This window comes from Rhagoletis pomonella, unplaced genomic scaffold, assembly GCF_013731165.1.
Source record: "Rhagoletis pomonella isolate Grant_MI unplaced genomic scaffold, Rhpom_1.0 Rhpom_scaffold_00012, whole genome shotgun sequence".
NCBI lineage: Eukaryota > Metazoa > Arthropoda > Insecta > Diptera > Tephritidae > Rhagoletis > Rhagoletis pomonella.
Window position 1 is genome coordinate 9,253,321 of NW_023458566.1, and position 25,906 is coordinate 9,279,226.

The window sequence follows — 25,906 nt, forward strand, 5'->3', positions numbered from 1 at the left end:
TGCGAACCTCAATCAACTATTTTATTTACTTTCATTTTGATTTGGGCTCAACACTTTTTCGCAGGACTTAAATATTTACTTATGCTAAGTTTCCACTAGGCATTAAATGGCAAAAATGACAAATTACGAAGTCGGGCATTAAAAAATAATCGTGTCATTACATTAAAACAATAGTCAATGGCCCGTAGTCATAGTCAAAATAAAGTCGACTTTAAAGTTAGTTGCAGCTTTTTTGACAGATATCCCATTGAAAATTATGTCAAAAAGCTGCAACTAACTTTAAAGTCGACTTTATTTTGACTATGACTACGGGCCTATAAGTCCATTTCCACATGGCATGATTTTAAATGGCATATATTTTTGGTCATTTCAATGCCTAGTGGAAATCCAGCATTACATTTGAGTTTCAATTGTTCAAATTTTTTGTTGTCAAATAATTAAATGTCAGAAATTGGACAAAATATAAAATTGCCCTCATGAAACACACTGCGCAAAGTTGCCCAACTGCCCAAATATGAAACTTGCGCGTTTAGATGAGTACTCTTATTGTCTTTTGAAAGGTTTCTAGAGATTGACCCTAACTGCAAATACTATCAGTCACTGAAAGTGGTTCCTGAAAATTTCAAACATATTTGATAGTTTAAATTTACTTATTTTTTGTTATTTTATGGCATTATAACAATTATATTCAACAATTTTTATGAGCTTGAGGCCGTTTTAAATTTAAATTTACTTAAATTTATTGTTTTAGTTATACGGCATTCACATGAGGCGATTTTCCAGGCAATTTTAGAGGCGATTAGTTTAATCAAAAGTTTGCGGCACCTCAACTTCATTGGAAGCGATTAGTTGAAAGGCTGCTCACACCAGGCGATTGTTGCTATCAACCAAAAGTTGCCTGTAAAATTGTCACATGCGAACACCGTATTAGTAAATAAATTAAATTTTATGTCGTCGGTAGCCGGTAGCCGGCAAAATTAAATTCTGACGCCGGCCAATATGTTGGTCAGCATTGTACTTCAAGAAAAGTTGCGACAGATTTCGTCAAGAAACTTAAATCTGTTTTTCTTTGTAAAATTTTGTGTTTTTGGCGTATTAACTGAAGTATCTGCGAGTCCGGAGGATTGGGCAAGCTCAAGCTACAAATTTGTAACTCCAGTTCGTGAAATTTACATATAAAATAAATACTACGCAAGCATTAATTGAATAGAAATTGGACTGAAAAGCAAAACAAATAACGTACCCGTCCGTACGCACAGCAGTGCCAACGGTAGCAGAATATCTGTATAGTAAGTGAATAAAAAAATAAGTGCAGGGAATAGCTTTTAAAATTACAATTACGAACGACTTTTTAGTTTACCTCAAACATGGACAGCAAGGAACAATCGTCTGGTGGCGAAGGAACGTCAACTAATATGGGAACATCAGCTGAACACTGCTCAGGCGATGAGGATGATGGCAAAGAAATAGCAATGGAAACGGTGGAGGTGCTGCTAACAGCTGCTATAACAGAAAATGCGGATGATAATCATAGTGAAAGGTTAGTAGGTTTTAGGACTCGTAAGCTAATAGGATTGCTAGTAAAATATGCTCTCAAAAATAATAGTAAAAATTAAAAAGGGGTTATGTATTTGCCAATATGAAGAATCTATGTATGATTAATTTATGGGCACTGGCTATTCACACGCGCCAAGATAATTTTTACCTTAGATCGGCGAAGAAAATTACAGTGGATCCGAGGCTATCTATTTTTTTGAGCAAACTTTAATTTAAATACCTCGCATTTTAGGGGTAAAGAGGATTAGGGGTGATGAGGATTAGGAGTAAAAAGGAAGAGGGTAGGAACTTCTTTCTACGTAGGCGGCCTTCGGCTGCGCTTAGGGATTATAACCTTTAGTACGAAGAAAAATCATAAATAAGTATGTACATATGTGCCTAGAACATACGCAAAAATCGAATATATTTATTCTGCAATTTACAGTGATTCTCGTTCAACTCCATTAAAAAACGATAAGAGTAGCTGCGATAGCGGCGTTTGTGTAAACATGGAGGATCGATCAACCTCAAAAAAAGTCGATACAAATCCAGACACTGATGAAATGACCATAATGGAAGTAACCAGTTGCATTGACAAAGCTACTTCATCTCCACTCAATGCGAATAGCAACACTACGCCAAGTTCTACTGTTAATGAGGAATCGGAGATTAGAAGTGCAGATAGCATGAAAATGGAATTAACAAAATATACCACAGACACAGAAGAAGAAGTAATCGCTACCGCCATGGAAGATGAATCCCCAGCGGCGACCGCTTTAAACAGTAATACTGCTGAGACACCCATTTTTCCCCGTCACACTCGTCGAAGTACGCGCAATTACCGACAAAGCACACAAGATGATGAGTGCGAAGAAGAGCCGCCTGGAAGAAATTCGTCCGTTGCAGACGGAACTGAGGAAGAGCAAATGGTAAGTGTTTTTTTATCTAATACAAATGAATCTATTAAAATTCATTCACCCGTTAGCCATTGCTTTCGGTAACACCAGCTCCGGCGGAAGGAGACATAGCCGAAAATAATCTTGATGCCTCGATGCCAAGCGAAAGGGAGAGTGTAAGCTTATTAATAATATTAAAAATTCAAATAATTGTGTTGTTGATTTTGTTTTAGTCGCCTGCTGCATCTTCGCCCATTGTCACCAGTGGACCGTTTGACACCAGTACTCCAAATTTCACTGATGACGATGATGACGATGACGATGACGAGGAGGACGATGATGTCGACGATGTCGACGATGACGACGATGACGACGATGAGACTGAAGATGAGGAGGAACATAACTCGAGCGATAATTCCGAGCACGCGAATGCATTAGCTGACGTAATGAACAAACCTAAACCACAATACACCTGGTGCTCGACATATGAGCTAATGCGAAGGGAGCACGGACTGAGCGGTGACGGCCGCCGATCATTAGCCAGTGGTATGTCACCTGGTTTCAATGCACGCTTTTATGCTGCACGGCATGTAGTTGAACGTATGAAGATTTCTCATCGCTTACTCAAGCATAATGGCTGTGTAAATTGTTTGAATTTTAATCGCTCTGGCGACTTGCTCTGCTCCGGATCGGACGACATGCGCATTGTCGTCTGGAATTGGCCACATAAAAAACCAAAATTGGTTTTCAAATCTGGACATACTGAGAATATTTTTCAAACGAAATTCATAAATAGTCTAGGTGTTTTGGATATTGTGTCAGCCGGACGTGATGGCCAAGTACTACGTTCTATTGTACCTCCGTCTGGGGGAAAGCCGCAAACTTCTTTTCTATATCGTCATATGGGCTCTGTACATAAACTCGTTATAAGTCCCAATAATCCCTTTGAAATCATCAGTGCCGGAGAGGATGCACGTATACGTCGTAAAGATTTGCGCAGTGATGAGAGTGCGGCAATTCTATGCAAGGTGGATAGCATAAAGATGAAAAAAATACGCCTCTTTAGTATTGCCCATCATCCATATGCGCCTGAGATATGTGTGTGTGGTTGTGATAATTTTGTGCGAGTCTATGATAAACGTAATATGAATAAACCAGTACATCAAATGTGCCCCGATCATTTAGTTAAAGTAAGTAAGAGGATTTCGCATTTAGATATTTTAAATTTTTAATCATTTACTTTATTACAATTGCTTTTTAGGCGTCTATACCCCAAGTTACTTGCGCTGTCTATAACAGTACAGGAAGTGAAGTTCTTGCTTCTTATAGTGATGACCATATATACTTATTTAATAATAACGAGTACAAGACGGGTGAATATACGCATCGCTACCGTGGACATTAGTAAGTGGGGGGCATAATTTTTATACACATAAATATATGAGATTTACATTCAATTATCCATTCCGAATAGCAATCACAAAACTATTAAGGGTGTCAACTTTTTTGGGCCCAATTCAGAGTATGTGATCAGCGGTAGTGATTGTGGTAACATATTTTTCTGGGATAAAAATACTGAAGCAATTGTTAATTTTATGCCGGGTGATACTATGGGTGTGGTAAGTATTAAACGAATTTATGTGCATTATATAAAAAAAAGCATTTACTCCTACACTATCACTCTTCCTAAATGTTAATACCAATCATTCAAACTTAGAGCCGTTTTGTGAGGTAACCTTTAAGTTTAAAGTTCACTTTATATTGGATTAAGTGAGCTTTCAAGTTACAAGTTACTTGAGAAAACGGCCCTCAGTGCAAGTAACACCAAGGCACATTAAACAGATAGTATCAGTAGAGCAAAAACAACATTTGCGTGTATTTTGTTGTTGCTTCTGGTATCGAAAGTGTCAAAAACTGTTCTGAGTTTTTTCTTCTAAATCAAAGCGTGCCATGTGAAATACAAAAAATTATAAAAAATGAAATTGGAAAAAATAAAAATTGTTGCAACTTTCTTTCCTAGTAAATTTGTTTGCTTCTCGAAGCATTGATCCATCCTTTACAAGGGCCAGTAATCAGCTGTTGTGCTGCTGAGTTGGGCGAACGTTCCAAAAGCTGCTATTCAATCGCTTGTTTTGTATGGAAAAAGGTTTCACATGCAAATGGATTTTAACAATTCAGAATTTTTGTGAGAAAAAATTAAAAATATTTGACATTTCGAGACCAAATAATTTGAAAATAAATCAAATCAGCTGCTCTACTGATACTACCTGTTCAATGTACCTTGAGTAACACCCATTCGAAAAATGTCGAACAGTTTTATATTTAAAATGTCAACAGGTTTTAAACGCTTTACATTTTTTTTTTTTTATTTTTTTACGGAGGGAATTACAAATACAAATTTTTTTAGGTAAATTGTTTGGAACCACATCCGACGATTCCTGTGCTGGCTACATCTGGCCTCGATTCCACCATAAAAATTTGGACACCAAGTAGTGAAATGGTATGCTCCGCTTTATATTACATTTTGTAATAAAAAACGAATAATGATTTTCATATTACTCCACTAGTATCCTCCGGATTTATCGAAACTCGAGGCGTGCGTTAAACGCAATCTAAGACGCTCACTTTTCGGCGAAGGTCGAGGTTTCGATGGTCGAGAATTCCATTACTTTATACGCCAATTTCTTCGCCGTCCTCCGCGACGTGTTACGTATTTAACGGGTGAAGATGTGGGCGAACAGACTGACAGTAGCAGCAGTGATGGTTTAGACAGTGATGGTTTAGATTGTCCACGAATTGAGGGTATACAATGCCACACGCAATGAAATTGATTTATTCCGCCGCCAACATTTTTAAAAAGTGGCCGAATTGTTTATGAAATAAATATGTTGGAAGAAATATCAACGATGCTTACGTTTAATATTATAATATTTTTTATTGTTTGTTTAAATTGTTGTCCACCCTTATTTTTTTTTGTTTTTTTTTTCTGAATACATATATTTTTGTGTACGATGCCACAAAGCGTCCACGAGGTCACTAATGATCGATTATATCTTATTTGAAACATCGTGCCAAAAGTTATGTATTGATTATCAAAAAATACATATGTATATATTTCATGTAATGTTTGAATTAAATATTGAAACCATTGAATACAAAAATAATAAAAAATATGCATATACGCATGAGGGATGAACTAAATTAAACTAATCGGTTTTTTGACATAGTAAAGCAGCGCTACGTTTAACCCAATGAGAGGCTTTGAGTCTCGTTTTTAGTAGTATCGGAATAACATAGTTGGTGGAATGTCCGGTAGTTGAAAGAACACCTTTGCGTTCAGATGTTTTGTATAGAGGGCATTTGTAGCGTGTACCTTCGACAAGTTTGATAATCTCCAGCGGCTAAAAAGAGGAAAGAAACACAGAAATTGTTTAACAAATTTGTATTCGCATATAAGTATGTACATACAAACTACTTTAGAATATAATAGATTTCAATAGACTAATTCTCGCTAAATAATTGGCATATTTGCAATGTGTGTAGTACGTAATGTATTTGTTATGTCGATGAAAAGTTAGTGCAGGTTAAGGCAGTTGCCCCAAAGAGGGGCCCACTAGACTATAAGCATTGGTCCTTCGTGATGCCACTAAGAACGGCGACAATGCGGAGCCGGTGTGTTATAATTAGTATCACCTCATGAATTAAAAAGGGCAGTGTTCTGTCACTATAAATGAGAACGGCTTCGTGAAAGGAAGGAGACGACACCCTCAGCCCGAAATATTGGTATTTTTCTGCTATACTTCTCCTCCACCAAAAGTGTTCAGAAATGATTAGGAATTGGATAACAAATATCGCTTAGCTTAGTCAAACTGTCCCTTAAAGGAATTCTGCTCAAAAGTAGTATGGGTAGTGTAGCCAGAGTTGGACTGATGAGGGAACAGGTAATACCCGAGATATTTTGCAGTAGCCGCGCTGACCCAAAGCCTATTTGTCCAGAGTAGTCCACATGTAGTCAAAGATATACCCATTCTTTCCTCTGTTACACTAACTTGTGGGTGAATGTCCTGGCCAGCTTATCCACCACGCAATTTCATGCAATAACACTGTGGACTGACACCCATCCAAGCCTGACTAGGATATACTTAGGGTCAAAACATAGTGGAGCGGCGAGCAAAGCGAAGAGCTAGCATCGAGCAAAGCTTCAATTACAAACGTGTATATACGCTTTGCTCTTCACTATGCGCTTCCCATTGAAACACATGCGCTTGAAATCGACGCTTTGCTCGATGCTCTTTGCTCGCCGCTCCACTATGTTCTTACTCTTAGACGACAACGAAAGAGCGGTGAGGAGTTGCTTGGCTAACTGCCGTCCCTAAATTAGAGCGCTAAGCGTTGCGTTTTCCGTTGTCAACGACGTTTTCTCATTTACTCTCGTATTTATTCTACTTTCTTCTTTCACTTTTTTATCCTTTCTCTTTCTTTCCGTCTTCTTTGTCCAACTTCAAAATGTAACGCCCTATCAAAAACGAAAATTCCATTTGCTCTGCGCTACCGCAGCGTTGTTGTGGGATGCTCCAAGCAAATTATACGGGCATGAGGATTTTTGACAGTTGTTTGGCGTTTGCCGCGCCAATTTAGGGACGGCAGTAACAGGGTAGATGTTTACCTCCCTTGCCGACGCTGCCTACCGTTCACTCATCCATGTAGGGAATCTGAGTGAAAAGAGAACTAATTGCTGCCGGTCTAGCCACGCAGTGATCTGTTTTATCAGAGATAGACTTTCATGAATATTATAATGTCCAGATCCTGAGTAAGATAAGCACCGTGTGCCTCTAATTCTGACTGCGCCCCTTTCTGCAAAAACTTTACACCGTACGATAACGAATGGCGCTATGTTAACAGCCAGAGGTGGGAGGTCCAAAGTGACCCACTGATTTCCGATTAAGGCGGCCCGTTTTATTCCCGCCAGATTTTTGAACGGCGTAGTCTTCTACAGTGTATTGACCCCAGCTGTGGTATAGAGCCAAAAATGCCTTTTTTTCTATTTTTTTTATCAATGTTAGACTTCCACGACACCTTCCTATCTAGAATTAAGCCCAAGTACTTTGCTCTAGCAGGCTTTTTCGATTACAATCCACAAAGGAGTGCGAGAATGCCACTGAAAGAAAGCACTACTACATTTATAAAACGAACCTTTGGACCCGACAGCGTACCGACAGGCATCGGCGTAGCCAGAATGAAATTTAGGGGGGGGGGGGGGGCCCGCCCCTTTAAACTGGCTTTTCCGGGGTCTTTTTTTTTAAATATATAAGGAAAATTGGAAAGTTAGGGGGGGGGGGGCGGTCTCGAGCACCCCCTGCCCCTACCTGGCTACGCCCATGCCGACAGGTCATACGGACGGCGTCACAGGGAGACTGTCTCGACTTACACCTACTCCCGACACCTGACGTGGGCGCGACAGAACTTCATCTACCTCGCGAGACTCGCACTACCATAGCCCAACTTCGCTCTGGATACAGCAGCAAGCTAACCTCCTACCAAAGCCGGATAAATGCATATTTTCGCAGTGTGTGTCCGGCATGCGGAGAGTCACCTAATGACTCGCAACACCTCTTCGTATTATCGCTAAAACCCAACTCAACTAACGTCCCTTTCCCTATGGACCAACCCAGTTGGAGTGGAACACTTTCTGGGTCTGCCTTTAGTGGAGCTTGACGACAACGATTGAGGGACAAGCTGACCTAGGCAGGGCTAAGTAGCCGCTATAACAACAACAACAATTACCACATTCCACGGTTTGTAAGTTTAACCAAATCGGTTTCGACCAAAACCTAAGGATCTGTTGATTGTCAGCCGGGAAGTACTTTATTTAATGCCCTCTCGATGTCGAAGGCTTACTATTATCGACTACAGGATCGTATGAAGGTCGTTTTCGACCGACGTACTCTTGATGCAGGCAAAATGAGCTCCTGCTAGGCAATCGTGAGGAGTTGTATTTCTAATGTGCAAATCGATTAAACTATTCAGGATTTTTGAATAAAAACGAAGAGGGACTGATTGACTTGCTATCTTTAATGTGAGAGCTTAAAAAAGAAAATTTTGAAAAACAATGTCGCTTACGTTATTTTGGCGGTTAGAGCTCGATATGTAAGTGTATATGTGCATGTAAACTTACCTTAAAATAAATGGCAGGCACTGTGTAAATAAGTATTTTTGGTAGTTGCTCATCTATGATGTTTTCCTTCAAATTCCATCTAGCGCCTTCAAGGAACAGTCCATTTACGAAGACACCATCCGCTGGTGGCGATTTCATGCTGGCAAAAAATATACATACATACATACATTTGTATGTTTACATCATGGATTGATGCATTCATTATGTTTACCTATCCTCATATAGCACATCAAAATCAAATGTTAGCGTATCAATTGGAATTTTGTATTTGCGTGCGAAATTCTGCATAGCACCAGTAAGAAAAGCTTGAGTGAAGAAAAAGCCAGACAGCCAAAACGTCGGCGGCTTACCGTGCACATGCCTATTGAAAAGGAGGTTACTTAGTTTAAGCGATGCCTAAAAATGGTGCACCAACTAACTAACCAATGATGCAACCAGTCGAGGCGCTTATATAAATCTTGAATATAAGAAGCCAACGTTTTTAGACTAGGATATGATTTGGTCAACCACTTGGCCGGTATGCGATTTAGTTTAATAGCATTGAGCACATTCTCCAATTCGGGCGTCATCACAACAATTCCTTTTATAGCCATATCGAGATCACGACACGAGGCGCGTATTTCTTTTTGCAATTTCAGGAAACGTTCCATTTCCTGTACCAAAACCGTATTCATAGACTCGTCATAATTAACTGGATACTTGATTTTAGCATCATCAATATCCATGTCGGCCGGCATTGCTTTGACAATTTGAGCAATAGTTTGTAGCAGCGTTTCGTCTAGACTCTGTGCGCCAGCGCCAGTTGATGCCATCTCGCTACCAACAATCGCAATCATCGAGTCAAGTAGTGTTTTAGTAGTTTGAAGATCTCGCGTAATGCCTGAATTGCCATGCAGGCCGTAAACTTCTGGTGCTGCTAATGAGGGATAATTTTCATCTACATAACGTAAAATTTCACGGTGTTCCGTCTTGCGTGGCAATATGAAGCGATCGTCTGTAGCGAAGCGATAGCGATTATCGTTCACCGCATCTGCATTTAAATAATCAGCTAATATGGTGACAATAGCGCGACGATCCCAATAGTCTGTGACGCGACCACCGTAATTGCATTCGGCTGTCAAGTAGGACAAGGCATCATAGGGTACATGGTCATATTGATTAAGCAACATCTGCAAGGAAATGATCGTTTAAGCAAATGGAAAGCAACTAATTGATTACGTACGCTCAATTGCATAACGGAAATTTGAAGATCGGACTCATTGAAGCCATAGGCGATATTCCAACCTAATGGTCCATACTTACGACGCTCCTGCACTACTGCATGGAAAAAGCAAATACCAAAGAGTAAACGCGTAAAGGCGCGATCTTGCTTGGCGCAACCTGTAAATGAAAAAAATATATATATGGGAAGCATGTAAAATACCCAAAAAAAAAAAAACGGTTAAACCCTGCATGCGCTGGAACCCACAGCAGCGTCCCTTTAATGTGGACTTCTTGTCGTTCTAAATAAGCCTAAGGCATTTAATGCTACCTGACAATCCGACATAATATTCTGGCTTCATTTGTCCTTCTACGAAGACATTTTTGATTACAGTTCTCCGGTGGTTCATCTTCGGTACACCATACTTGGAATTCTCTGTCTTGTAGGGCTTGTGAAGGGATAATTTCGGTAGCACATTATCTGTGAACTTGATAGCGCCATCGTCAAAGAATGGCTTGAGAACGCCCAGAAAGACCAAATAGCAGTTTGGTTTACATCTGAAAGCTCTTAAAACCCACGCTCCCCACCAGAATACTATAGTTGTGTTCTAACTCTCGAATAGGGAATTACATTTTTAGTATTTATCAACCTCTATAATGTTCCATTTCTGCACAAAATTCAATTAAACAAACAGAACCTGCGATATCCCAGATACGCTAATGTAAGTAAATATTGTTGGTAAGAGCTATTAGCCTTGGGAAAAAATGATTCCCAAAATTTTTAACCCGGTACAGTGATTACGAGTGATCTCCTTATTTCAAAGTATAGTCCTACCAAGCGAACCTACCACTTGCCAAATATGTGCTTTACGGATCTCCAAGGTTCCCTAGACACGAAACGTCACTTCCCTCCTTTACAATAACTTTTCTAATGAACTTTATAATCGTTAGACTTTATAAACTCCGAAATTTATATTCATTAAAACTCACCTAAGTAGAAGGTTGGATCGTTGATTGGCTCTGAGTTATATGAACGTATGATGTTTTCTTTTAGACCAGTGGGCGGTTCATTTGTCATCTTCACGCCATTTTGTAACAAAGCCACCGGAAATTTCGGGGTTGGATAGCTGGTAAGCCATAAACGGAAGCCGGCTGTGGTAGACGGTTAAGATAGTCGTATACAAAAAAAAAAACACCGAGATTCATAACCTACGTGAGGTGTTAAAGGTGTCCATATTTTCCCAGATATACTCCAATGTCGGCATCCATGAAGCGGCCAAGTGACAATTTTGCAAACAAACCCAATAGCCCAATTCTTGAGCATCCTTAATGAGACCCTGCGCAATGGGACCTTGTCCTTGGCCCAGTGATATGCTTTGAAAGGTATCCATGTAACCGGATTTCTCAGCATATGCGAGCAGGGAACCCAGCGGATCGGCGCCGGGTGAGAGTATGAATATAAGTGGTGCTAATGCGTTCGACTCCTTATAGGACATGCCAATGTCGAATTCGGGTGGCGTTACAAATTGTACACCCATTTCGGAAGCGATGAAATTACGTATGGCTAGGAATACCTTATCAGGGCGCAATGCCTTCAAAACAAGTATCTTTTCGAACCGCGACAGCTTATCACTCCAAGGTGCCGGCATTGTCTGATTTTCGGGCTCAATGTGATCGTAGATACGCTTCCAATCGGGTAGTGCTTTCGCGAAACTGGCCGAAAACCCACGCAACTCAGGAATTTCTTCTAAACGCGCTATGTTCAACCATATAACATCCGTAATCCAAGAGGTGTCGGGATTGGGTGGCAGTTTTTCGACTTCCTTAGCATCAGTTAGCAAATGCGAAAGCTGCACCATCTTCAGCTGACCAGTTCCCAATAAAATGCGACAAGTGAGAATAAAAGAGAAGAGCAACTTGTCTTTCTCAAATATCGAGCGGCAAACATTATTGTACAGATTTCTTGTCACTCCATCCACTAGGAACTTGATGCGCCGCGGCAGATCTCTGGACTTATTAGCAGACTCGATAGAATACTCGTAGAGATTTATATACCAATTCAGCGAAAACTGATACATAGGATCGATATTTGGCAAATCGGTTATAGAATAGTAAAGTACGGATGAATGCACTGCTACAGGTTTATAGTTTAGTCGGAAGGCTTCTATTTTCATTTCGGTTTCACGGGATGCGGCTTGTTTGGTGACAATTTCCAATGATAGTACCTTCGATTCATTCAGAATCTGTATTGCGCTTTCATTTTCAAGAATATCACCCTCTGCGGAAGATAGAGTCTTTAGGATCATATTCTCAGCATCCCGCAAGGCAGCTTTATTCTTCGCTGCTTCATTGATTAACATCATCCGCAATTCTTGTAGATCGGGTCGTTCTTTCGCAACCACGATGCTCAGAAGTTGATCCTCGAGTGCGTTTTGCGTAAGCGCAAAGTTAATAACCGTTACTTTGTTGAAGGTTTCGGGTAGGAAATGTGGATTTCGTAAGTTACACGTCATGTACATGCGAAAATTGTCACTAAATGGTACAATATTATCGCCCAAACTAATGAAATTTTGACCGCCTTGTCTAAAAGTGTTCCGCTGCAGAATCGGATCAAGCGGCACCTCTAGTTCCTCAAGCACATTTTCAATAATCACTGGTGAACCATACTCCATACATTCAGCGATAACTTTCATATAATTAGCCTGATTGAACTTAACACTGCTTAGGCGATTTTTTCTTTCCATATTCTTAATCCAATTATTGGCTTGACCCTGCGGATCGATAAACAAACTAAAACGACTCGAATTGTCGGCTATGATCGCATTCTCTGTTGAGAACACATCTTTGGGCAGACCGTTAATATTCCAATTTTGTATTGTGATTTCCAAACCAAGCGTTGTGGTGATATTGTATTCTTTTGAGGTTGGTATGCCAGCTTTGACACAACGTTGAAACCAGTCTGCAGTGCACTGGAATCTGAAGTGGAGATTTACAGCGGATAGATATGCGATGATGCCGCACGAGAGGAGAATATCGCCGGGTAAATTGTCGTAAATGCTTTGTAGATTTTCAGCCGCTTGCGTCCAGCGCGACTTTTCGCCACCTAAACCATCAATCAGCGCTGTCGCACGCTCCAATTTACTCTGACAGAAGTCTGCCTCATCCTGTGTACGCTTCATTTCGGCATTTGCCTTGTCCAATTCCTCGTTGAGTTTGGCGACCTTTGCCTCCAATGCTGCTGCCAGTTCACGCTTCTCTGTCAAAAATTTCATTGTGTCTGAGTACTCCTTCTCAGCAGCAGCTAATTTAGCTTTTTTAGGCGCAACCACTTTTGCCACATTGTCATACAAATCCATCGCTATGATCCATTTGCATAAACCCTCCGCAGCGCTGGACGCCTTGGCAACTATGCGCGGCTGAAAGTCTTTATTGGGTATGAATTCTTTGCGTATGCGCGCCATAATCTCTGGTTTTATGTTGTCCTTATCGAAGTCTTTCAACTGTTGAAGAAAGTTAATTTCACCTAATATGCGCTTACTTGGGCCCCAATAGTCGTTCACCATTTTACCCGTACTAGGATCGGGTATTCTCTCTGGCGGCACTCCTTTGATGACACAAACCGCAGCCATAACTAACTTTATAACGGGTGGTGGATTTTTCATTGACTTCACCAAGGTAATGTCGGTCGGTTTCAGTGTGTTAAGCGCCTGTATAGCTTCTTCTAGCACGGGTATAGCTTGCGCCAAGTCTTTTTCGCACTCATCTTTCAGACCCTGTGCTGCCTCGGCCTGCACTGCGGCCACCAATTCGTCCTTCTTCACCTGCTCAGCAGCGGCACTGGCCGCAATCGTCTCTTTATTGATTTCAATTAACATCTGGCGTGACTTCTCAGCCAGAGCAACCAGCTGCGGCTGCAAAGCATTCAACTCCTTCTGCATCAACGCAATTGCTTCTGCGGCATTGGCTAGCGTATCCAAACCGCCAATGTAGCGCATTTTGGCCTGCATAATTTCCATCTGCTTGCGTCCAATCAAAGTTTGAAATGATTTGATCAACTCGAGGAATGATGCGTTTGTCTGGTATATGTAGCGACCGGTAAGTTCGCAGAACTCGCGGCAAACTCGGGCCGCACTAATATGAAAGTATTGACAGGTTTGTACGATGGCATCTTTTATGCCGGCAGATGGTACATTGACATCTTCTAGTGATATTTTTGCGATCATTGTCAAAGCTTCTTCCGGCCAGCTCTGGTACCAGTCAATGGTGCAGCAGTTCACCAATGATGGATATAAACGTACGCGCGTCCGAAGCGAATCGCCGATTGGCGACAGGCAAAGCACAATATGCAGTTTCTGTTTGCAGCGATTGACGAAGAATGAAAACACCTGCAGCGGTGAAATGTCAATATTGCGGTTACCACCTTGCGCCGCCAAACGCACTAGCTCTAGAATCTCTTGTTTCTCATCGATTGCATACACATTCGGCACTTCGCCCTGATTTAGCAGGCAATCAATGTCTTGCAGGAAAAGTTCCATTTTTATCTGATTCTCGGTCATAAGAAATACGGTATGCCTATTCATGCCACCTGATTCTTTCATAATGTTTTTTATGTCATCATGCCAATCATTGGGCCCATAGTTCTTGGTAATCTCGGGCTGAAAGAATGACGTCTGCACCATATTCGCAGCCAATTTGGTAAGTGATTGCCTGCCCGAGCCGCCCATGCCGATCAGCAAGGCACTGGCACCATTAATCGCGATAATGCGGCAGATACGATTTAGGTGCTCCAGCGCAAAGGTAAATAAAGTGATATCCATCTTGGAACGGCGCGTGGAATTGTAATCTTCTAAGCTAGTCGTGGCAAATTTGAAGAATACTTCCAACGATGGCAGCTCCTCATAACGCCGCTCATCGGGTATGTTGTCCTCGTCCATGTAGGCGCCAAAAAATATACGATGCGCACCTTCAAGTGTGAAAACCAAATCACCGACCACAGTGATACAATAATTTTCGAATACTGACTCCAGCTTCTCTCTGAAATTGTTTTTGACACAATCGTTCAACTTCTGGAACATCCACTGCCGATCAGCATCATCAACGAGACGATCGTAAAAGACGCGCATTGCTTCATGATACCACAGGCGTGGAAACATTTTCTTATCATTAGCCGATTCCTTCTTGAATAGCGCACATGCGGAGACAACGCGTGAGATATCGCGCAAATTGAAGACATAATGCGATTTAGTCGGCGTTGCCCTCAATTCGGCCTGCACACTTTTATATATCTGCTGTGTAGCGCTAACAATTTGGTTTGTGGCAACGAGCACATCATTGCCGTGACCCGAACGCTTGAAACCGTTCATCAGCACATTGACGAAAATGCGATTCATAGTTTCATCGCCGAATGTATTGATCGAGAACACATTGAAATGGTTGAGGAAGCGGGCGTAAACGTCCTGCCGACTGCCGCCCGGCAAGCCACAGGCGGTTAGTACCATTAGATCATTTATGAATATTTTAGATGTGTCCTTCAGATCGTAGACGTAACCATAGTCAAAGTATTGTCGCAGTAGTTCTAGTGGCGGTTGTGCGCCGTATATCTCCTTCACTGGCATATTCATATCGTCAACGAAAAGTAGAGTTTTCATACCCTTCGGAGGGCCATAGATGCCGCGTTTCCACTTGACCAGCTGGAAATGAGGAAACGACATTTAAAAAAAAGTATTTATAAACTCTTATAAATACTTTTATTTATTCAGATACAAACCTTTGAGATGAGTAACTCTTGAGTTTGATTTGCTGTTATCATAACGGTAAACGTAATAAAAGCCGATTCGATCAAATTTCGATCTATTTTATTCATAAGATAGTTCTGAATGTAAGCGCTCTTGCCAGTGCCGGTTGGTCCTACAAGCAGCATCTTTTTGTTGTTCTTTGGAATTAGACACAAATACAGAAGTTTATTGAACTTACGAAAATAAGAGCTTCATATTATTAACTCTATTAAATCTCATCGCATTTTAATATTATAAAGCGACTCAAACGTGGATTGTCACAAGTTGTATTAAGGCAAAAGTAAGCCTAAACATAAGCCAAAGCACGGCTCAGAGAAGGACAGCGATGATGAGTTAAAACAACAGCTCCAACAGCATTCACTTGGGTGTCCCCTGATCTAAGAACCAATTTGATCACTTTGGGCCAGATGCAAGGTATGCTTCGAGGTTACTTTACATGCGTTCTATCCGTGGAGTCAACATCGACTCGCATCACAACCCGTTTGAAGCCAAGGTCCGCATGCGATTCACAACTCGACTTCGAGGAGATGCAGTCACAACAGACAGCAGAGCATTATCGCTCTATACTCTCACCCCCGGAAGCAAGCAAACAACTCCTCATCGCCCGGATATAAATAGGCAGTTGCATACCAGTTTTTAATATCTTCGCACAGTAATTCAGCTGGTTCGCTACTACCAACCGCGCCGAAAAAACTGATATGACGAAGTGTGCCATATCGCTAAAGGAAAGAAATACTCAGCAAACAAAGCGGCAAGGGAACAATGGCGAGGCGAGAGAAAATTTAGCGAGAGGTATTTTTAAGTTAAAGAAACCTTAGACAGAAAGACATGAAACGAGACGAAACGAGGTTTTAGACAATGTGACTCACTTGCATACTGCCTCTAGCTACACTTATAGAGAAAGAGGCTTGCTGGAGCGCCCTGAGACTGCCGAACCTAAGAAGCTTGAAAAGTGGGAACTCAAGGGGTCACTTGGGACACCCACCACCAACCAAAAATCATTCATAATCCCATAGTAAAACTCACAGACTCAAGGCCACCGATGCTGACCTTTATAAAGCCCTAGAAGATAATAATATCTAAAAGGGATACCTTTTAAACGATAATCGCAATGTTCAGTGAGCGAACTCAAGTTTGGTACACTGGTGGTTCTGGACTTGAGAATGGGAACACTGGGGCAGTAGTGTTTGACCCAGATTTCAAAAAAGTTTCCCGATGGGCATATACCTAACCATATTTCAGGCGGAAATTTTCGCAATTAAAGACTGTTCTTTGAAGAAGGACTAATGGGGCAACAATAAACACCTTATCGGATATCCAGGCTGCGTTAAGCGCACTTGACTCTTGCAAAATGGTGTCAAGGGTATTAAAAAGGTAGTGGCAACAACAAAGTTATCTTGTAGGCGGTTCCGGGCCATTACGGCCACAATCGCAAGGGAAGGACTGAAACTGTGGCGAAAAGCGGAGCCTAATCAGCCCTCAGCCTTTTTTGGTTCATTCGGAGGATACACAGCAGAGCTCGTAAGGGAATGAGACGACTTGCAAGTTCCAACCCAATGGCGCACGGGAAAGGGCAAAAGGCAGTCCAAAAGATTAATAACTCCCTCTCGTGAAATCCCTAAGCGGCTGCTAAATCCCAGCAGAGAGAGTTTAAGTACTCTCATCGGGTACCACCTACACAAAAGTGGGACTCTGAGGAGACGAACTGCAGGTTTTGTGGGCTAGAGGAGGAAACCTCGGAGCATATATTATGTGATTCCCTGCGTATAACTCGACTTATCATCTCCATCCATAATCTAGAACATGACATCCTCCAAAGTGGTTAATTTCATTAATAGCCTAAGATTGACTTGAAAAGAGTAAGCACAATAAAATTAGCTATATCCAGCATAAACTCGTATCATTAACCGCTACTTTGAGCTTGGTGGGGCAACTGAAAGCAAAGGTCGGTTCTAATATCTGAAAATACTTTTTGTGAAAATTACTGATAGAGGGTATTGAATATACGTCCTTGATATATACATAGCACAGAATACTTGATGATGACGACGAGTAGGCTTTAAGAGGTTTCGATAGAACATTTTACGTAAGATCTGTGACCCTATTAGCGTGGGAGACGAGAACCGAGGATGATGAAATGGCAAACTGAACGAGCCACTTTTCCATATGACACCCGTGGGTGGACAACGAATGCAAAGGTCGTATAGGCGCACAACAAAAGGAACAGATGCATTTTGGTAAGAAGAGCGGAAATAGAGCAAGTTTTTTGGTCTGGGTAAAAAACCGTCAAGCGGTTGTAGTGCCAAATGTAAAGAAGAGAGTGCACGATGCCTCATCTTTTGAATATAGCAAGGAGGTTGTTGCCTACAATTTATACTTCTTTAGTGAAATTTAAGGATCAGAGAAAAAAAGAGATAAATACACATGGCACTTTAATAAAATATGCCGATTTGGTTACCATACCTTGATATGCATTTCGAGAATATGTATATATCTGGCTGTATCTATAGTTGGCACCTGCACGCCCATTGAGTTCTCTTCGACGTCCATGCGTTTGGCTAGTTCTGCCCAAGATTTCCATGCCCCACGTTGCTTGAACACGTACACATAGTCGACAAGCAGTCCTTCCACGGGTACAGATATTTCCAATTTGCCAATACTGGCAGGTATGTCTTCACCTAGCCACATCTTAAATTTATAAAAATAAGTCACATATATTTTTAATGAAGCTCTCGCGAGTCTTAAATAAAATGCGCCACAAAGCGAAAAATATAACTCTACCATTTTTTCGCTAACTATTTCGCACCCTTTTTATGAACCTACCCTTTTCGTTTAATTTAGTACTACTTACACCTTTGAGAAATGCATCAAACTTTTCTCTAGTTTCTGAATCTAATACACCGGCCACACCCCAAACAAACGAGTAGAGTATGGATGCTTGTACATAAATTGGCATGTGTCTTTGATACTCATCGGGATTCTCCAAAACCGCGTCGTCCAGCAGCATTTCAATGATGTCAAATGTTGTGGTCAAACAATTAAATTCACCTGGTTTGATGTGTTCTTTACAGTGCTTGCGTATAAAAGCTTGGCACTAAACAAATAAATATTTGAATAATAACTATACAAAAATAACAACAAAATATGTTGGCTTAGGTACCGGTTCCAATAGCCATTTGAAAAACTCCATTATGTACTCCTTGGTCTCATCATCAGCCCAGACGGGGTTGCATTTCTTTAGCCAACAATTCGCAAACGAAGGCCAACCCAACGAAGCTGTCTCCATATAAATCATGCCACAGCGTGATACCGTCGCCGGCGATGCCTGCGCCAAATCCATTACCTCGAAAATCATAGACATCTCGTTGCTCATCGTTATAACCTCGCCCGAATTGAGACACAATTTTTTATTGTCATCCAAGACGGTGTTCATATTTTCTATCCAAACTGCGTCAACCGGTCCATCAAAGATGACCTGCACCAAAAGAAGAAATACTTAATTTAAATTTCATCACATCAATGACCGCATGCACGCAAACGTCTGTATGTATAATACCCATTTCCTGTCCGGCGTGGGAGTCATAGCGAACTCACGAAATATTTTCGCTATAATTCCATCATTCCACTCGTATGAGACGGGATCGAATGAGCCGTATAACTGATTCATGGTTATAGATTTTGGATTCATTATGCCCATTTGCACATCTTGAAAGTAGGAGCTTTTGCTTGGCGCCTTTATTTTCAGCGCCGACAGCACTTTCGCTAGCACTTGCAGTGTTTTACTCTTCCCAGCTAGTGGCTCACCGACCAACATAAATCCATGACGCACAATTATCATTTCATAAGTTTGTATGACTTTGGTAAGAAAACTTTCAGTCGGTTCAAGTATCATTTCACCGCAAATACGTTGGAATTCCTCCTCAATCAAGCTATAATCAGTCTCAGGCAAAACTACACCAGGAAATATGTCCGATATGATACCCTCGAAGAGTGGTATGTCGAAGGACATGAATTTGGGCAGATTAACATCGAGCAGTGAACGCAGCAACAATATGTCCTCCCAATCATTCGGGTATTTCTTTTTTAAATTTCCGCACGCCGAGAGTACAGTCTTCACTGCGCGCATACCATAATCATAGTGATTCTGCATGGATAACTGTTCTGAGCACAAGCGATATGTCGTCACGATTTTCACAGACAATTTACGTGCATCCACAAAACCATAGGAGTATAACGATATCTCGCCAATCATTGCATAGTCTGGCACCATCATTGCCACCGAGCGGAAGAGCACTTTTAGATTATCGGGCAACTCAGAACGTCCCGCATAGCCGGGGTTCATGGTAATGCATACATAGCAAGCCGGATTGAGTGTAAGTTCAGTGCCTTCGAAAATGAATTTAACAGCCTTTGCACGTACAGCCTGTACGATAAGTAGAATCTGTTGTGCGACCACAGAGAGCACCTCCAACTCAATGCGATTGAATTCATCGAAGCAAGCCCATGCGCCACAGGACGCTAAACCTTTGAAAAACTTGCCCATCGCTTTGTAGTCCAAGCCGTCAGAACAATTGAATACCTTACACTGCACGGCTAGCGCTTTGGCCAAATCTTTTGTCGTCTCCGTTTTGCCAGTGCCGGCGGGTCCTTCTGGTGCGCCATTTAAATGTAGTTGATAGGCGCCAACTAGGGTGCGGTAGCAACGATCAGTGAGTGGCGTAATTACCAAACGGTCTGAATTTCCCAAGTACTCATTAGCATAGGGTACCGTTGCATTAATTATGCGCACAAGGCTGTCACCATTCTCCCAGTAATAACGCAGCTGAGCCATCCATTGAAAGTCGAATTCACTGCTTATTTTCATGCGTATCAGCTCTTCAACGACATCCTTTGCGTGCACATCAATTACGATCAGCGACTTAATAGTTATGCGATTCAGATTATTTATATGCGTTGAGCGTATGAGCGCTACAATGTCATTCAAATCTTTGTTTAGACTACTGAAGAAATCATTCATAGCGATCTGATTCAATGCCGAACGTCGCAAGTTCATGTGCACCATGGATGCCCAGTACACCTGCGAAACACACAGCACCACCATTTGCGGCCAATGTAGTACCCAATCGTAACGCTTCACTGTCGGATAATGCCCATATGAACGATCCATTTCGTTGCGCACAGCTTTAAGCATTTCCGCTTCAACGCCAACCAACCATTTTTCCACACTGCCACCTGCGGCAGCGGTCGAAACTTGTTCAACGAATTTCACCTTTTCGCTGTCACTACTCATCATCGCCAGCACATTCTTTTCCGCATCGAATTCGAGCAAATTGATGCCTTCGAAACATTTACTCAAGTGCGGTTGCACACGCAATGGATCTTTGGTTTCGGATAATATTTCTAGCATTTCATCATTCGATAAGAAGAAAAATCGCGGGAAAAATAGTCGTTTCTTTTCTAAATAATTACTAACACCGGTTGTTATGTCGTCGAGCAATTCATTTGCGTTTATTAGCGATTCGAGTAGTCCGGCTTGGGGCGCGGTCTCCATGACCAGCGGTTGACGCAACACCAAACCCATGTTGCGGGTAAACGTCTGTTCAACTACCGTAAACAGACGGCCTTCTTCCGGCATTTGCGCCACAATATCTTTCGAGCTGAATATCGGTAACAAGTATAGGAAATTCGACTGCACCTTGCCCCACTGATCGAGTGTGGCATTTACGCGCATTATCTTTTCATACCAGGCCAACACTTCCTCTTCGCATGGCTTCATGAAGGCTGAGCCACGCATTGTAAGCGTTTTGAGTATGTGATCATCTAACAATGCCTGTATATCATCCAAATTGGAAAGTATCATCACGCCTGTGTCCTTGTAGGGGCCGGTAGGAAAGACTCGAGAGTCCCATTCTTTGATCATTGCATGTAAATTATTTTGTAGCTGTAGTTCTTTGTTTGCACCAATGCTAATAATTTCAAAAAGATCGAGCTTAGTGTCCAGATTCATGTCAATAATCTTTTTAAGTGTTGTGCCTGCATCAGGTGTTATATCAAACCCCGCGATCTCGGACATCTCTTTCCAGTGTCGTTTACGTAGTGCGGGATTGCACATAATGTTCACGATAAATACGCCGGTGGTGAAATTCTTGATTGTTTGTATCATTTTAGTGCACAGTCGTATGGGTACAGGATGCTTCTCCGGGTCAGGATCTTCTGTTTGGCCCTAGGAAGAATGATATAATTTTGAATAGACGTACATATGTTTACTTGAGAAATTTGGTGCATAGATTTTGGTGGGGATATGTATAAAGACGTATGTATACAGATGAAGCTTTTCTTAAAACCTAGGTGGCGCAAAGCTTCTCTTCTTGACTATGTATAAAAAAACATTCATTTGTCGACCATATTTCTTGCTAAGTGTTTGGCCGAGCCCATACTCAAATATGTGGTGTGCGCCTTGTTATTGTCATACAAATTCAGGAAGCTACAGTTCTACGCCGCCTTCGAAAGGCAGATGGTAGTGCAAGTACCTGCCCAGTGGGAAGATAACTCATTTTGTTCTTGTCGGGGCTGAGTGTACCTCAAAACGATTTCTGTGTGTCCTGAGCAATATAGCATCTGGAAATGTGTTTGATTCGTAATCTTCTCACGTTGGATTGAATTGAAGGGATACACGATTATTTCTTAGGATCCCCATCCCCGAATTGCTACGAACGTTTGTATTCAAAGTATACGCTAAGTTCGTGGCTATTCGAACTCAGTGATAGCATTTTCTTAGATTTCACGAAACATCGGACTACGATGGATTGTGTGGCCCAGCACCAGCCAAAGTAGAGAGCGAATGAGTGTGTGGGACTTTCTCTTTTCGAAACCGGGGCAGATCTGTCTGGTTGTCCTACAAGTGGGTGCTGTCGATCATCTCTTATTTGTATATAGCGGTGAGAAGAGTTGACGTCAGACAGAGAGGTTCGCTTCCTCGTAAGTTGGTTTGCCATGCAATTACGCTGACCTAGCACACACACTAACCATATATCGGTGGACATTTGACCAAGTTCTTTAGAGTGAGGTCATTTTTACATTGCTTTTCCAAGCAGTAATTCATTGTGTTCTCGAATGGTATTTTTATTTTCAATCATTAATAGGAGTAATTCAAGTTGCTATCTTAATGAATATAATTTACTCCATGGCCGTTAAACCTGATTGGGGCGCTGAAAGTCTGAAAAACTGGATTTGGGTTCTATCTACTGTTAAAAAGGATAGTATTTAGACCCCTATCAATATAAATATGTATACATATATGTGGGGCATATAGCTGTTTATAAATAGTCGGAGATTAATATGTGAGATTTTTCCAGCTTTCAGCGCCTTATCCAGTTATAAGTTTTATGTGCCGAATTGAGCGCTGAAAGTCTGAAAAGCCTTTTGAGTTCTCCTCTGCAGAATTGAAAAATTTAGTATAGAGTTGTACTGTGAGAGAGATTATACTTTGAATATATGACAACCTGTGTTTCTATCTTCTTCTTCTATGTATTCTTTTAAACTTAATCTTGCGTTAGAGAAAAAAGTCACGCATAATCTTCTAGCTTACCCTGAACATGCATATCGGATTTTCTATTTGATCTTGTCGAATTTTCACGCGATAGTATTTTTGATTTTTCTGGAACTCTTTTAAGAAGTCATCTGTGGTTTCTTCGACAAATTTCGGCTCCAGATACTCGAAAGGTCCATACATCCAAACATTTAGGTAGCGCATCCATTCAATGCAAGATCTTTAACAAAGATATTTGAAAGTATATGAAAATACACTATTATTTTGTATCTAGAAATATGTAAATTTTAGATTTTTACGCAAATTATTTGTCTCGCGAAGTTGAATTCATTTGCCGAACCATTAAGAAAAATTTGTATAACAAAAATCGCTAAGAACTCTCCCAAATTACACTCACTCACTTCATTAATTCTGCAAATGGTTTTATGAATCCCTTCATAACTTCCAGCTTAGGATATAGCGTTTGTGCCATTTTAAATAACTTCTCTTCCTTATTAATCCACTGGACATAGTCATCGAAAGTCTTCAATTGTCTAATAAAGTTTTGTAAAAGTATATAATTATGACGAAATTGTTCCGGTTCGCTCATGTCGTCAATGATCGTTAGATTTGGTATCATCGCCTCTATATCCTCATTTAATTTCCTTATAACATCTTGCAAATGCTCCTCGAACAGGAATTTATAATGTTCCTGCTGTGAAGCGTTATAATCACAAATTTCATTAATATCTTTCAACCAATTGATGGTGCGTATGGTAAGATTGAAATGATATGGCTCCATTTCGGTTAGTTCAATGAGATTTGTGCCAACTTGCAGACAATATTGTATGCGATCGAGTAATTCGAATATCAACTCCTTCTTCACCCTTATCATATACTCGGCACTCTCGAGCAATTCCTCTGTGGATCTGGGTATAGTTAATGCCTTCACTTTGATATCTTCGAAACCGGCACAAATTTCCTCCTCAGCCTTGATATGCTCCTTGACAATTTGCTCGGTGATACGCGCAATTAGACTATCGGCAATGTGACGCAACGAGATAATCGCCGCCTTGTTGCATATTACAACCATTTCGAAAAAATCATTTTCCGGTTCACTTTGCAACATATTTATGAACTTAAAATAGGTCTCGATGCGCTGGAAGTACTCTTCAAATTCGTGCGATTCTCTCAAAAACTCATCGAGCTCATCGCGCACCTTTTGCGAATAGAGGCCGTAATATTTGGATTGATAGCCATCAATGTACGCTTGGATCGGTTTGTATGTTCGGTGTAGGGCCTTTCTTAATTTCAACTTAAATTCGTTAAGCCAGTTTTCATTCATGCCAATTCGTAGAAAATCAGCTGCCATATTGAGAAAAGTTGAATCGATTTGCGGCTCTAGTGGCTCTATTGCGGCCACCACCTGTGCTACAGCGTCCACCAGGCCATCGTACATGTCGTATATTGCCTCCAAACTCGGATCTAAATCTATAGAGTTACCGTCTTCATTGTAGACCGTATTGATTTTTAACATTGGAATTTTGCGCTCTAAGCTACCCACACGTAGAAACTCATTTAGTGTATTTATTTTCAACTCATTTATTTGTCTATTCATTAGCGCTTCCAGGCATTTGAACATTCGCCATCTTAGCCAATTCGGTACGGTACGTCTGCGAAATTGTCGACGTATTATCGACACCATTTTCGGATACCAACTCCAGCGTATGAAATTTCCAACTTCCTCCAAATTCTTATCCACATATTTTATGAAAGTTTTATAGAACATCGCCTCTCGACCACCCAATCCCACAACGGTCTGCAAATGACTCGAACCGAGCATAACCGGATCTAAGACAACCATTGTTTTTGGAAACTCCAATTCGGAAGAATTCAGAATTAAGCGCACCTGTGGATATACAATGAGTAACTTTTTGCTTAGCTTGCGTTTATTCTCCAAAAATTTCGGATAATTTGCTGTCCGTCCGGGTAATTTGAAATGGAAATCTTTTCGCGGCAACACAAACTGTGCGGGATCTTCATCGCCGAATTCCGGATGCACTAGTATGCAGTTCATGCTGTAAATCTTCATGAGGCGATCGAATTCTTCGTGCACATCCTTCATATAGTTGTCGACCAGTTCGGGGTACTTGCCTTTCAAACGATTTGGTGCAAAACTGAGTATCTTCTTTTCCGTTTTCCGCAACATTTTTGGCACTTCAATTTTACGCACCTGCCGGCGTAAATTATCGATGTAATCAATTTCGCGTAAATCATAGACATCTGGTTCCGGCGGCAGTGGATGGCGGCATAGGTTGACTTTTTCGACGGCGGCGCGGTATTTCAAAAACCGGGAATGTCGCTCGCGTTGAACATCGGCTAGCCGAAATTTAAGTAGTGGATTCTTCATGTAGCCTTCATTGTCGTATTTATTCAGATTGGACGGTGGATGATACATTCGTTCTAGTTTTTTTGTAAACATTGCCCTGCAGTCTATGAATTATCAATGTGAATGCGTAAAAATTTAATGAAAAAAATCTCTAATATAAAAAGCCCAGTATTTTCTCAGTTTGATAGATGTTGTTTGGTTCGAAAGTTTGCTTGGAAACGATACACGTTTGCATGAATTTGCACCTATTATTTTGTTGCCATGTATTTGACGCAATACAATGGAGAGCTAAAAGCCTTTGATTACTTGCATGGTTGAGAAACCAATGAAGTTATCGTAGTCAAGGTAGCCGGCTTCGATTTGTGGCATTTTTCTCAGTGTGCCTTG

The 25,906-nt window shown here is 41.2% G+C and overlaps 2 protein-coding genes across 2 annotated transcripts; one reads left to right on the forward strand and one right to left on the reverse strand.

Moving 5' to 3' along the window:
- The first annotated feature begins 990 nt into the window (after positions 1 to 990).
- On the forward strand, positions 991 to 5,847 carry LOC118747816 (DDB1- and CUL4-associated factor 8). The gene is made up of 9 exons (XM_036481987.1): positions 991 to 1,289; positions 1,356 to 1,540; positions 1,982 to 2,465; positions 2,522 to 2,608; positions 2,666 to 3,622; positions 3,694 to 3,836; positions 3,907 to 4,051; positions 4,840 to 4,932; positions 5,000 to 5,847. Exons 2-9 carry the CDS (start codon positions 1,368 to 1,370, stop codon positions 5,255 to 5,257), a joined length of 2,340 nt encoding a protein of 779 aa, XP_036337880.1. The 5' UTR covers positions 991 to 1,289; positions 1,356 to 1,367; the 3' UTR covers positions 5,258 to 5,847.
- Positions 5,410 to 25,626, reverse strand: LOC118747817 (dynein heavy chain 12, axonemal). The gene is made up of 14 exons (XM_036481988.1): positions 23,553 to 25,626; positions 23,191 to 23,371; positions 19,159 to 21,825; positions 18,763 to 19,077; positions 18,454 to 18,696; positions 18,066 to 18,290; positions 15,575 to 15,739; positions 11,021 to 15,497; positions 10,798 to 10,959; positions 9,830 to 9,987; positions 9,031 to 9,776; positions 8,819 to 8,968; positions 8,608 to 8,746; positions 5,410 to 5,833 (listed from the first exon to the last, which is right to left on the reverse strand). The coding sequence occupies exons 1-14, from the start codon at positions 25,610 to 25,612 to the stop codon at positions 5,639 to 5,641; spliced, it is 11,883 nt and encodes a 3,960-aa protein (XP_036337881.1). The 5' UTR covers positions 25,613 to 25,626; the 3' UTR covers positions 5,410 to 5,638.
- Between the last annotated feature and the right edge of the window lie 280 nt (positions 25,627 to 25,906).